The following is a 13,870-nucleotide window of genomic DNA, read 5'->3' as shown; positions in this document are numbered from 1 at the left end:
AGGATGATGGATTCACAAGATGTTTTAGAGTACACAGGTGCATAGCCGTAACTCTATGATCACAGTTACAGCAAACTACAAACAGAAAGGTTCAAGTTTCAAACCACAAACCTGCTGGCCAACAGAACCTTCTTGCTTTGAGGCAACAGTGCTAATCACGCACCGCCTACTGCCCAAATTAAAGTACAAACTATGAAATTGAAATAACATTACTGTTGTGAAAAGAATCAGGATCAAATTTCTTTAGAATTATTGGATTATTTCACAATTTCATGGTTATGTGATGTATTTAGTCTTCCTTTGTTAACATGTTTATATATTTCCTAACTTTTTACATGTTTCTAATTTTGATTAAGTTATCAATTACTTTAGAAATCCTAAAAATCACCTCCCTTGTTGTTGGCTCCCCCTCCTCTCCAGAGGTGTGCTCCTGAAAATGGATAGAGGCACCTGCGCCTGCACTTATCTCAAAGGTGATTAACAGGTGGGCTCAACTACCGGTTGGATTTTTCCCATTAACAATTTGGCAGTTTATCGACCACATGGAAGTTATTATGGAAATATTCTGTGGTCATATTCAGCCTAGTTTATTTATTTAGATGTATGACAAGCGTGTGGTTTGGTTTGTTTTCTTACTTGGATATTTGAGCCTCACTTATGAGGTGGAAACGCTTCTCTGTGCTTGCGTTAAGTCTCAGTTTAACATGCATCTACAAGCAGGTCTGCAACTACCAGTTTTCATTTCTCATTATCAATTAATCTGTCTTCTTGTTTCATTGATTTTGTGGTCAGATTTTCTTCCTCCTTTCTCCCTTTCACATTGGGCCATGCTCATATTCTGGTTTTGCTAAAGTGTTTTTATCTGCACTGTTCTTTACCTGTACTGAGTTTAGACATTAGCCCCTTTTCCACCAACATTTCCAGGAACTTTTATTACCAGGAATTTATTTACGTGGGTCAAAGAATTTCTGATAATCGGTGTGGTTTGCATTTCCAACGCACCTCAAAGTTCCAGAACATTTATTCACATAAGAGGTCCTTCGCCCTCTTAAAATCTTGCATAAGTTTCTTCAACTTTTCACAAATTTGTTTCAGCATGTGCCCTATATTTAGCTCCGCCAGCTTGTCGGCTATTCTTCCATAGACTCGGCCGCTTCGAGTTGCCGACTCGAAGTCCCGCTGAATTTCTTCCTCTGCAAATACGCTCAAAAGAGCCTGGACCTTGCCGTCCGTCCACTTCTCGTAGCTTCTCTTCTTTTGCTCCATTTTCCAAATGATCGAAACACTAACGAAGTGAAGCTTGTAGAAATGAAATAAACAAGTTTGCAGCCGCACCGGCTTAAACACAGAAGTGTGGAACACTGCCATAAGAGGGCCAGGTGTGTCCCACAGAACTTTATATTGTACTGTATATCTGACCTGGTAGTCAAGTCAAGAGAGATGAATATGGCCAAAAGCACTATTTACAATCCATACCAGACTATCTCTCCTTAGACCCGTTAGTCAGATAATTAAAAAAAACATTAAGATGGAAAAAAATATGAATGTTGCATTGCATGACAATTTAAGTGGTGCTCCTAAATTCTGTGCTAGTGCTCGTGACCATTTACCTTTGTGTCCCGTTGTTGCTGGTCATTTGGCTGAATTTTAACTTTTTTAAATAAATAAATGAATAGTGTAGTAACAATTTTAACCTATATATTGATTCAATGACCAACTATCCAGTAGCATTGATGCAAAATGAAAACATCACACCTGTATTTAGAAATTCCCATGATAAGGCTCTGTCACTGTTACAGTGCTGTGCTTGGTGGATAATGGTAAGCAGTCAAGACAAAGACTGAGGATATTTACTTCCCTCTCAGGAATAAATGAGCAGCGTGAAACTGCTGAGCTGTTTCACATGGTGTTGCTGCTAGCTTGATGCACTCCCTCTCCCTGAGCCCCCTTTATCATCCCCGATAAAAGATGGTTAAAGGTCAGAGAAGAGAAACGTAGTTGTGGTGTGAGAAGACCCAGTGGAGAACTGGGAACAGGTGTCTTGCTGAGTGGTAGATAACACTACACGTATGGGCTATGGCTAACGCTGTGTTCACATCACTACACTGTAGTTTGCTATCATGTGTTAGGCTGTAACAAAATTAGCATTGTCAGCAAGAAGTATTGATTCTTACCCATAACGGAAAGTGATGCGATACTATCAGCTTGTATCGTGAGACCGCTGCTCCTGGTCCAGCCACAAATAACCACATTGTTTGTAATGCATGAAGCAATGAAGTCCACTGTCTTCACCTGCACAAAACGCAACCAGGCCCGAAAGCTAGCAGCTTTCCTTTGGATTCCACGTGCTGACCGGTTAAATTCTGCAGTGCCCTTTAAAATTGTCATTTTCAGACAAGGTTAAGTATAAAATGTCCAAAACAAATTAACCTGCAAGTTGCTGTTTAAGGGTACAATGCTCAGTTCTAAACAGTACATACCAATCTGGCAGTGGGCAGAAGGGGCAATAAGGCCGCACTTAGGGGCATCCACGGCGCTGGCTATTGTATACTGGTTATGGTATAATTCCTGTCCAGTTATATTCTTTCTTCCATCTGAAATCTTTATTTATTTATATAAGTCATCAAAGCTTCTATTTATTATATAAAAATAAATGCCTCACCATGACTGAAGTAACAACACATTCTATGTAAAAGTGAAGCTAAAAATGCAAAATTACAGGCTCCACCTTAATTGCATTTGAATAGTTATTCTTTAAATGATAGAATGACAGTACCTTTTGTTGCAACTGGAATCGGTAGACTCAAACAAATAGATAAGCAAATAAGAACCAGATCTCGTGCTGAGATAGAGTGGTAAGATGTAGCCGAGCTGTCTCACAGTGTCTCTCTTAATATTTTGGATCAATAACTAGGACCTCTGTTATGTCCTGGTGTACCTCAAGGAAAGGTCCTCCTTAAATTAATGTCACAGATGTTCAGAAAGGACAAAAGAACCCTGTTTATTTCAAGATACTGTTATTTATCACCAATTCCACTACACTGCCACTAGATGGAGCTGTTACTCCAGTTTAAATAAATGGTGATTGTTGTTAGTGTAGGCTTTGAGTTCATAGGTTTTGTCAGTCTGGGATCCTTATTCATCATTTCCTAACCTCACCTTCCTGCTCAGAGACACATGTATAGTAGCTGCTGGTAGACACACGTTCAGTCTCTAAGATTGTCACATTATGTCCCTGCCACCTGCTTACATACAAATACATTAAAATATCACCATATGACCATTTCTCCTAGAGAGAAAGTTCATCCCAAAAGTATTTATTACACTGAAAATTTTTTTTCTTTGTTTATACTGCAGAAATCACAGGAATAGCTCATATTTAGTTCAGACCTCTCAGGACATGATTTACAGCAGAGGTCCGCAAGTAGGTTCAACCATGGGTCACTCTTTGGAGCGGTATTTAACGCAGTGGAGATGTAGCCCTATACAGTATGTCAGCTTTACAGTGGGTTTCAAATTCCAAAGTTTTCAGTTTCCAAAAAACTAAGTTTGATGGAAGTAGTGAAGGGTAATTGAAATGGGGAACAGTGTGACCCCGGACAGTGCGAGGCAATGTGCTGGTGCCTTTTGGCTGCTCTGACCTTCTCAGCTCCAGTAGTAGCTGCTGGTGAAGTCAGTTTAACTACTTTTGAATGGCTGGTACAACCTCCTCCACTGCTGTCTAGTGTTCAGCTGACAGCACTGTCAGCAGTTCGACAGGAGGGACGAGGCCCAGTGTGCTAGGATTCTGTAACTGGACTGCTGTATGATCAGGATGCACGCTTCTGCTTTCTCTGACTGTGTGGAAGTGTGAGGCTTTCATATCACGGAGGAATAAGACATTAGTAATATTGTGGAGTGCTTTTTAAAAACCAAAAATGTCTACAGATAAGCAAAAGCATGAACCATCGCACCAAGAGCACGTGACAAACTGATATACTGAAGTAACATTTTATACGAAAGTCTTTTAACCTTAAATATCAAGTCTATTTCTTGATCTCTATATATTTATGTATTATGAAATTAATAAATGAAGTCAATAATTTGTCAGTCACATGGGGCTGGGGTTAGATAGGATGGGTGCATCAACCTCTAATATAATGGAAGGGAAAACACTGTTTGCTTGTTGTGAGTTGATATAAGTATAACTTATTGTGATAAATGGGCATATGATTTTGTCTCATACCGATTGCCGTCCCCTGAATCGAATTGAAGTTGTATTTGGCAGGCTTTGTGATACTGGCAAAATATTGTATGGTTTATCAAAGAATTAATAGAATATTGTGTTGTGATGAAGGCACGATCCATTCAGTCTCAGTCTATGGACCGTAGACTCTATGTGAAGATGGACAATGTGTCTGCACTTCCTCCCACTGTACAAAAATGAAGCCAAACTACAGTGAATATGGGCACCACCTATCTGCCCGTCATTTGGAGCCGGAGTCTAAGTGATCGGGGCTGGAGGCGTAGTGTCAGCATAGTGTTTGGCTATGCATCACGTTCACAGCAGGTCATAACAGCAAAAAGTAAGGGAGTACTACAGATGTTTGTCAAGAGGGGGGTGAATCATTTTGAGACTGCAGTAGTCATTAAAAGTGGCAGATTGTGGTGAATTTGGAGAAACCACCTGTGATATTAGTTGTGTTGAGCTATTTCAATAGTTCTTGTTTTTAGCTGTTCATTGAACACAGCTGAAAGTTGGTACATTTTTCCAATTCACCAAATTTGTGGTGGGGGGGTGAATAATTTTGAATGCAACTGTACTTTGATTTGATATTTTATCTTGGTGCAGCCCATGTTCAATCGACTAACATCAGTGTGGCAGGGTTTATGACGTGCACTGCAGTCAGCTACCAGGCGGTGTTCGAGATCTTTTGTTTCACCTTTTGCCTCGTTGTCCATCTTTATATACAGTCTATGCTTTGGCCACTCACTTACACACAGTGACACTTCTCTCTTACCATCACTCAGACACACACACATACACCAACTCAGGTACGCACATTATATACACATGACCATCTGTGCTTGCTGGAGCCAGGCCAGTAGTGATTCATAGCAGGGTTCTTTACAATAATATGCCAACAACTGGTCACCAAGGCCTCCCCAGTAGCACCGTCATGTTGGTTTTCAGTATTTTTGCAGTTCTGTTCAGCGTACACACATAATGAAGCGTGAATTAGGCCACTTCGGTAGTGGCAATCAAAAATTGATGATGAGCTGTAGAGGTCTTCAGTATCATGTCTTCTCATTGACGTTTCTGTTAACAGTTTGAGTATAACCTCGACCATAACAGAATAAATGTAAATACAAGTTAATGCTGACTGCTGCGCTGAATCATTGTATATATGGTAAAAAATTATAACAGAAAAAGTTTGAGACAATAAAAAGTTGCCTTCTTAACTTTACCTGTGTACAGCCCTGTTAGACAGAGCCTGTTCAATCTCTGTGGTTACCTACACTGTGTTTTGATGCAGCTGAATTCACCATGTAGTTGTTCTGGTTCATATGTTTTTGTATTTTTGTTGTCAGACAAGTGAACATGTATGGAATTGTAATTTAGTCATAGCCGATGATGTGTAACCGGCAGTCATTCCCAAGGTGCTGTGCTGGGGTGAGAAAATCCTTAATTTGTAATCTGGATGAGATCCAAAGTGACATTTGAGCAACCCTTTTTTATTCTAGCAGTTGTTGTGACACTTGTTCTGTTTTCTGTATTTGGTAGTCTGTCCCTTCCTGGCGACCCCTCCTCTTGTGTTTCTTCCTCACCTTGTTTGCCTCTCTCTCTAGGTCTATATACGATGACCAGCCCAATGCTCACAAGCGCTTCATGGAAAAACTGGATGCCAGGATAAGGAACCATGACCGTGAGATTGAGAAGATGTGCAACTTCCACCACCAAGGCTTTGTGGATGCCATCACGGAGCTCCTCAAAGTCCGTGCTGATGCAGAGAAGCTGATGGTAATAGAGATTACTGTAAAGATGACTTATTGGCCAGAAGAAGCAATAGCACGACAGTCCGCAACTCTCAACTAGACTGTTAAGAGACCCAATAAAGTTTGGGTTTCTCTCATTGGGTCTCATACAGTGGATATTTTAGATTTTAATGTGAACTAATCCACTATGTTACTGTAGATGTCGATATCCACAAAACAGTGTTTCTAAGAATTAGGCATGGGCCATAATTTTGGAATATTCATTAAATTATAAAAAATCGAATAGTTTATACTATTGTTTTGTTTAAAAAAGTATATTTTCCTCCATTTTTACCATTTTCCGTTAGTAAGGCCGTCAGGAGCAGTAGATTCATACGGGGCTTTGAGATGGAGCCAGGTGCAGATGTGCAAGATGTGGGCGCCAACAATCTCAGATTTTTCGTTGTTTAGGCAGCCTGAGTCCCGTTTCATCCAGCCGATCTTCCCACGACTGGACATTAGCTAGAAGCAGCCTTAGGTATTAGCGTGGTGAGTTTAGCTCTGATCCCAGCTCTCTCCTCTCCTACCGCTGCGGCGCTTGGTCTGGGTGGACAGAGGACGCTGTGGCCAGTAATTAATCAATATCTGCTTTAATTCAAACATGTAATACTGCCACAAGTAACAAAGTGTTTCAACAATAAGGATAGTAAAAACAATGAGCGAACTTTGAATGAGCTGAGCCTGCTGCATCTAGCGGCAGTGGTGGCATGTGTTTGTGTGCACACGAGGGGAGGGGGAAATATTAGAATAATCTTCGAATACTTCACATTGGCTATTGAATAGTATTTTTGCTTGAAATGCACATCCCTACTAAAAATGTTAACCTGTTTATTACTTTAAATAAAATGATGTTTGACACACATGTAGAGGGCTTTTTATATTATAACCCCTTATTGCATTATAGACGTATGATTGTAGGTTGGAACCATATTTTAGTAAAATTGCCATTATTACAGGGTGGCCTGTGTGTACCTGTGAATGCACCCCTTATATTACAATGGTCAAAAGGTCTGTTTATCATCTGGGCTTACTACAGTGCACTGCGGCACAGTCCACCCAAAATTCTCGAAAGGTAATGTTGTTAAGTATTGTCAAATAGAGATTGGTGATATAGGAACTATCCTTTATCAATGTAAAATGTTATATCACAAAACAGAAATATCTTTTGAGTGTCTGACTTCACCTGTTGATTATTGTACTGCAGTGCTTTAAGCAGGCTATATTTCCCACATTAACTTTGTTGACTTTCATTTGTCTTGTGAAGGAGAACGTTGGCAGGCTAAACACAGCTGGAGTTACATCCAGGACTTCTGATGTGCTTATGGTCGTCCATTCTTAGAGGGCAGGGATCTCAGTTAGCAGAAGGTTTGCAATGGATGTATCTCAATATTTGAGTGTTTCTGAAAAAGAGGAGATAAAGGAGTCTTTTTTTCAACTTGCTTCATATTGTTTTCACTAGCTACACCCTCCGCCACAATCAGTCATTTGTTGGATAAGACACAAGGAGGCAGTCACAGTTGCTGTAGTCGACATGTGGTTTCTCTGTAGCCACCGTTTGCTCGAATTGCAGTTTCATTTTTGCTCTTGGTGCAGATATATGTCTTTGCTAGTATCAATTTTTGGATACAAATAAAAAAAAATCACACCTGGTGGGGTGGCATATGCGTAATAAGCATCTCTATTGGATAATCTACTTAGAAGTGACAATGTGACAAGTTAATGACTTAGGATCCCCATGGCCTTTCACTTTGCAGGAATTAGCGTTTGAAACATTAGCTCATCTGTTGATTTTACATGCCCTATTTGCACTTAAGACCCCAGCAGGGAGAACAGACAGTGTTCTGTAATGGAAAGATCATATGTTCTCCTGCCTGGAAACTTAGACTGCAATCTAAAACAACATAATGCTGCGTGGCTCAGCTAAGTTTCTAGTAATGTTACTTGTCTCTTAGCTAAAGCACTCTTGCCATGGTGCTGGATGAAGAAATAGGCAATAGAAATAGAAATAGGCAGTGGTTATGTAGTCAATCCCCCTTGTTTGGAAGCTTCCCTGTTGAAAGGACTGTCATCAAAAAGCCGACTGGTCAATTGGGTCATGGCTCTCAGCCGTGTGACAAGAGCCGAGAGTTCAAAAATCCACATCCAGAATCGAGAAGTTTGTCACTGAATCTGTTAGAAAGAGCCTGTCACAAGCTATTAAATCCCATGAAAGGCCCAGTACACCGACAACGGGTTCAGGTCTCCACTGCCTGGTTAATCTAAATTTGCCGGCCTTTGTCCTTGCTCCTTCATGGACAATGAGTTGATTACAAGGCTGAGCAGCTGCAGCAAGGGAGGTAAAGAGGGAAAAGAGAGGGCATGAAGAGGGGGACCAGACAGGGAGAGAAGGGATGGATAGACATGTGGCGGCATGTGCGTCTGAACCAAGTATTGATACACTGCAAAAAACGTTTAAAACATTGCATTCAATAGAATGCAGATCTCAGCCAGACGTTCTCTGCTATGCCTGACCATAATTCATCCTAAACAAGATATTTGTTGAACTTCAGTTTTCAAGTCAGTTTTCAAGCCACGACAAAGGCCAAAATATGCGTGAGTAGGCAAGGCTTGTACTTAGCCAAGCCGATTTCCTTTTGCTCTGTGATGTCAAACTAAAGCAGTCGTTGACCACTTGTGGCTCCCACCATCCAGTTAATAAGAGTGTGAATCATTGCAACTGCGAGAGGTTGTTCAAAAAATGTGGCATAAATGTGCACAAAAATTAGATAGTAGGAAGCTGTAAATCTTTAAAAGCAGCAAACAAATCTAATGTTTTATTTTTTTTAAAAAGGCTCCTAGTTGTAGTAAACAAGAGGTAATGGTGCATTTGTTTGGGACTATTTTCTGTGGAGGAATAATCCACATTTGGTGCTCTAGTGAGCATTTGGGGCAGCAGGATGGTGCATGTGGGACTGAGTGAAAATAAACCACAGTGTTTTTACATGTCACCCAGTGCTACGGAATGGCTTGTTGATGTGTATAGTTTTTTGACAACAATGGAGCTTCATGGCACAGAGGAATGAGACACATGGGATTTGTTGACAATAAACAAAAATATGTTGGAACCATTGGCAGAGAAAGGAAAGAATAAAAGGAGAGGTTCTAAGGCTGTGAAGTTAAACTCATGTCTGTGCTTGTTTTGAAAGGGTCAAGTGACGGACACTAATCGAAGACTACAAGAGGCTGGGAGGGAGGTAAGTCCGCGTGAGCACGTCTGCATCAATCTACAGAAGATGAAAACTGTTGTTGCTTGTTAACTCCAAAGACCGTTCCACATTAGACATGACCGTTCTTGAACCCAGCAGTTAACAGCGGTGGCTCCTTTTTCATTGTCTCCTTCCCTTGTGTGTTCTTTCCCTCAGGTGACAGCTCAGACAGAGGAGGTGATTCGCTGTCGGATCCAGCAGAGGAACATGGCCACCACTGTGGAGAAGCTCCAGCTCTGTATACCAGGTACCACCACTGCTGCTTAAGTGTCAGTGTGATGGTGCATCACATTAGGGCGGCTGGTTTCGATCCCCGGCTCCTCTGAGTTAGCTACTCAACTTGACACGGCACGGCACGGCACGGCACGGTTGTGTTTCCATTACACCAGGTACCACCTCAAACGTGGGCGGAGTTGTCATAGCAAGGCAGGCCGAAACTCCGGTAGCGTAATTTGTGTACGGCACAAACAAACACAACTAAGGATGTGGAGTTTTGCGTGTATCCGTTTACCTCGTTCGCAGAAATAATAAAAACGCTCCTTCTCTGTTTCCGGGGTTTTAAAAACAGCGGGTTTGATAGTCACTCTTATGACTCATCAAGTGACGCTGCTCCCTGGCCAATCAGTGGTCTGCAGTCTGGTGACGTCGCATTGTCAGCTCGACTCAGCTCGCTTGGAACCCCGGCAGAGGAGGTACTAAAATAGTACCTGGTACCAGGTACTAGGGCCGGTGGAAACGCAACCTAAACCGTGCCGAGTCGAGTCGTGCTGGTGGAAACGCGGCTCAAGTGTATGTACGTATGAATGATACGAACGATGTGTGAACGGATGAATGAGGATGTAATGTAAAAAGAAAGGCGTTATACAAATATGGCCCATTTACCATTGACATTGTTCTTATCCCCTTTAGTTTCGGAATAGCAGAGTTATTATTTATAGGAGAGGAGATATTGCTGCTGACTCCTTGCTCCATCCAGCAAATTAAGACTTTTCTGATGTTTCTGACCAACTAGGATCTATCGTGATGATAATCATGTTGTAATCATATTCACACAAAATATTTGTTGCCAAACACTGTGTATACATGCGATCATAGATGGCACCTTTTAAAAGAATTCAAGGCTTCTGATGTGCCATATGCAGCAACAATGATGAGTACTAAGTCACAGAGTGGAGGTCTGCATCTTCAATTACTGAGCCAGTGGCAACATTAAATATTTGGTGTTTTGGCCCTGTTTTCCAAAAATGACATCAATCTTGGACTGGGTATGGATGTTTTTAGTCTGGTATGCTTTAGGTTGTGTACATATGTATTTTTGTACAAGCAGCAAATTTGTTCTGTAGGAGCAAAAGTGAGTGAAATGCTTGAACCAGCAAACCCTGTTACTGATCCCGTCTCCTGTCTTTTCTTTTGCAGTGCTAGAAATGTACAGCAAACTAAAGGAACAGCTGCAATGCAAAAGGTATCCATCTCACAAAGCATGGCATCACAATGCGACTGGTGTATAACCAGGATGTACTTGCAAGTACATCAGACCACACCTAGCTGAGATGTAGCATGGCACCACAGTACAATACTGCTGCACAGGTTTTGGAAAAAGCATGTTGTCAGGGCAAGCCAGAAGTGTGGCCAGAAGTGTGGCCAGAGTTACCTTTCACCTTTCAACTAATATGGACTAATGCAGCTACGTCTTGCTTCAGAAATATATTCAGAAAATGCAAAAATATTCTCAAAAAGGTACTCCATTAAAGCCCTATACTCAAAGCCTAATCTAAGCTGTGGTTAGACGTGAAACTTTGAACCACAGTAGGCAGTGAAAGACTGCTTTGCAACCTGGTATTAAGTTCCTTTTAAGTAAATGGAAGTGTTACTAAAACAATGGACAAAAGTGTAAAAAAAAAAACTGCCATACGGGTTTTATTGAACTTAATTTTCTAACAAATGAACTCCTTTTTTGGTCATATTTATATGCCTGTCTGTATTAAGACTTTGGACAGGAAAATAATGACCCTTTCTTGTTCATTACTGGGTACCAAAGGAAGAGGCCATTCACTGGCAGGACAATTGACCCTCAGTTTGCCCTTGTTCACAACAACTCTCACTGCAGCTCTTTCACGGCCCACAGCCAATCCAAGGCAATTAGACCATGCTGGCCACCTTGTGGGATTTGTGTTTGTGGCGCGTATTTGGAGCACTAATGACATAGCTTATACACTCACTAGAAATTAGAATGAGTTTGTCTGGCACAGATGCACATTGTTATCCGTGCTGTATGTGCTTATGCCCCATCCTGTTCAGTGTCATGCCACTTGTAGCCTTTGTGTCCTCTGTCCTGGTGCTCTGCACTGTGACAAACCTGTTCACTGTACAATTTATGAGGCTGTTTTCTGTTCATGTGTATACAACCCATTTTACACTCACTGACCAACCAATTACATCCCCTCACAGACTGCATATCAGCCTAATGATGGGAGTTCAACTCACTGACCTAAGGGTGAACTCTTGTGATTTGTGCAGTCTATGAAGGACCACAATATCTTTTTAGCACTGATGGTTGAACAGGCATTGAGAAGAAAATATCACATTGCACTGCATGTAATATAGTAGACATACATGAAGCCTGATGAGACAGCACTGAATGCACATACTGGTCAGTGAAATATACAAAAGTGAGCTTTTCTTTATCATCACATTCCTATAACATTGTCAGACTCAAGATGGACAGTTTAGGATCAAAATCTGTGCAGCAGAACCAGAGATACTGTCTCTTTTTATTCTCTGCATTCTTCTCTCAGCAACATTTTGGACAGAGATTCGGCTATATTATGGTAGTAGCGGCTAATATCGTCAGTAGCCTCAAACAAACTTGAGGCGTAGGCCAAACAGGTATGGTAAGCTCACTAACTTTTTATTTTCAAACTTGTAGTCTTCAGCCCCAGCCAACACTGACTCAAGTGACATGACAGGAGGATATTAAACAGGCACTTACGTTTTAAAAAGAACTCTTTTTACATAGGTAGTGGTACTCCTTAACACCTGGGAACACACTGTGATGTGTAAAATTGGTTAAAAAAAAAGTTATGAAGTTGTTAATACCTGGTACTTTGTCCCTGCTGTTCAGTGTAGTGATAAGTTCTAGTATTGATGGAAAAGTTTTGAAATTTAGTCAGGACAGCCTGCACAAACCTGGCATTTTTAAACTGCCAAGCTACCATCAATAGTGAACACAATTTTTTTTTATTCAGTCGACCCAAAAAAACACCACCACAAGAATCATGAGCACCATCCCTCATAGCCTCAGTGTTCCTCTGTGTGTATGTTGCATTGAAGATATTGTCCCTGCAGTTTCATTTGGCACTTAACTGGCACCATAAGCAAGCTGAGTAGAGTTTTACCATGCGGTGGACGTATGACACAAGTGACAGGCCAACAATTCCACTGTGCTCATTCTGTAAAAAAAGTATTCCAAATGTTTTAGTATGATATTCTCATCTCCCGGTTCCCCAGGCAATGTTTTCTTGCTAAGCTGCATGGAAAGGATAACTAACATAATGATCATCTGTAATTTAAGTTACTCACTTGATTTGAGTAACTTGGATTGCTGAAGACTCAAATTGGGACAGATAAAATTTGCAATATATTTTTGCCCAGAATGAGAACCATGGATTTTTATACTGAAAGAACATTAGGAACAGATCTCTTAAAGATCAATCTGAACAATGGGAATGAATCCAGTAAAGAAAAACTAATTCATTGTTCATATGGAAACCTGATTTTTCTGTCCTGATGATGGAACTGAACCTGTTCTTTAGAGGTTGTGACTAATGGACCATAGCTGTCATTGCATCCCAAGTTATACCGCTTGTCTCTGCAGATACTATGCTGCGTTGAAAACCATGGAGCAGCTGGAGAAGATCTACATCCCTAGGTATGATTATACCATCATTGAATTAAATGGTTTTCAATTAACACGTGTGCCTTGTCAAGAGTTAGTCTGTGGATTTTCTTTCCTTCTTAATGTGTTTGCGACTGAATGAAGACTACTGTCCATTTGACCACTATCCATATTAGGTAGATGGTCTCATTATTTTGATTTGGTTCATTTGCCAACTGTTAGACTGTATTGTTTTACATGTAAAATTAAATAATCCTGGTTAGAATGGATAATAAGTTTTTAAAGTGGGCATAACTGGACTGGTTCTGATATGTCCACTTCAGGGTCAATCAGTACAGGTTCTGTCAGATCATGGCTGAGAATCTGCCCAGACTGAGAGAGGAGATCAAGGAGATCTCCATGTCGGACCTCAAGGACTTCCTGGAGAGCATCAGAAAACACTCTGACAAGGTTGGAGAGACTGCCATGAGACAGGTACGGGAGTGTTTGTTTTTAACAATTCTCCCAATAGCTGTGAAAATCAGGTCATTGATCAGGGCAGCACGGTGGTGCGGGGGTTAGCACTGGTGCCTCACAGCAAGAAGGTTCTGGGTTCAAATCCGCTGGCTGACAGGTTTGTGCTTTGAGCCTTGAACCTTTCTGTGTGGAGTTTGCATGTTCTCCCTGTGCTTGCGTGGGTTTTCTCTGTGTACTCTGGCTTCCTCCCACAGTCCAA

The 13,870-nt window shown here is 41.1% G+C and overlaps 1 protein-coding gene across 4 annotated transcripts in view; it reads left to right on the top strand.

Moving 5' to 3' along the window:
- The window catches only part of exoc6 (exocyst complex component 6), a 49,827-nt gene that overhangs the window by 9,904 nt on the left and 26,053 nt on the right, over positions 1-13,870 (top strand). For all 4 annotated transcript variants that reach the window (XM_070851354.1, XM_070851353.1, XM_070851357.1 and 1 more), the window contains exons 2-7: positions 5,830-6,001; positions 9,201-9,248; positions 9,417-9,507; positions 10,677-10,722; positions 13,135-13,188; positions 13,479-13,629. In XM_070851354.1, the coding sequence (XP_070707455.1) occupies positions 5,830-6,001; positions 9,201-9,248; positions 9,417-9,507; positions 10,677-10,722; positions 13,135-13,188; positions 13,479-13,629 (562 nt within the window). The remainder of the gene's footprint in view (positions 1-5,829; positions 6,002-9,200; positions 9,249-9,416; positions 9,508-10,676; positions 10,723-13,134; positions 13,189-13,478; positions 13,630-13,870) is intronic.

The sequence above is a fragment of the Pempheris klunzingeri genome, chromosome 20 (assembly GCF_042242105.1).
Source record: "Pempheris klunzingeri isolate RE-2024b chromosome 20, fPemKlu1.hap1, whole genome shotgun sequence".
Taxonomy (NCBI): domain Eukaryota; kingdom Metazoa; phylum Chordata; class Actinopteri; order Acropomatiformes; family Pempheridae; genus Pempheris; species Pempheris klunzingeri.
Note: the sequence above shows the minus strand (reverse complement) of the source record. Positions and strands in the feature narration are given on the sequence as shown.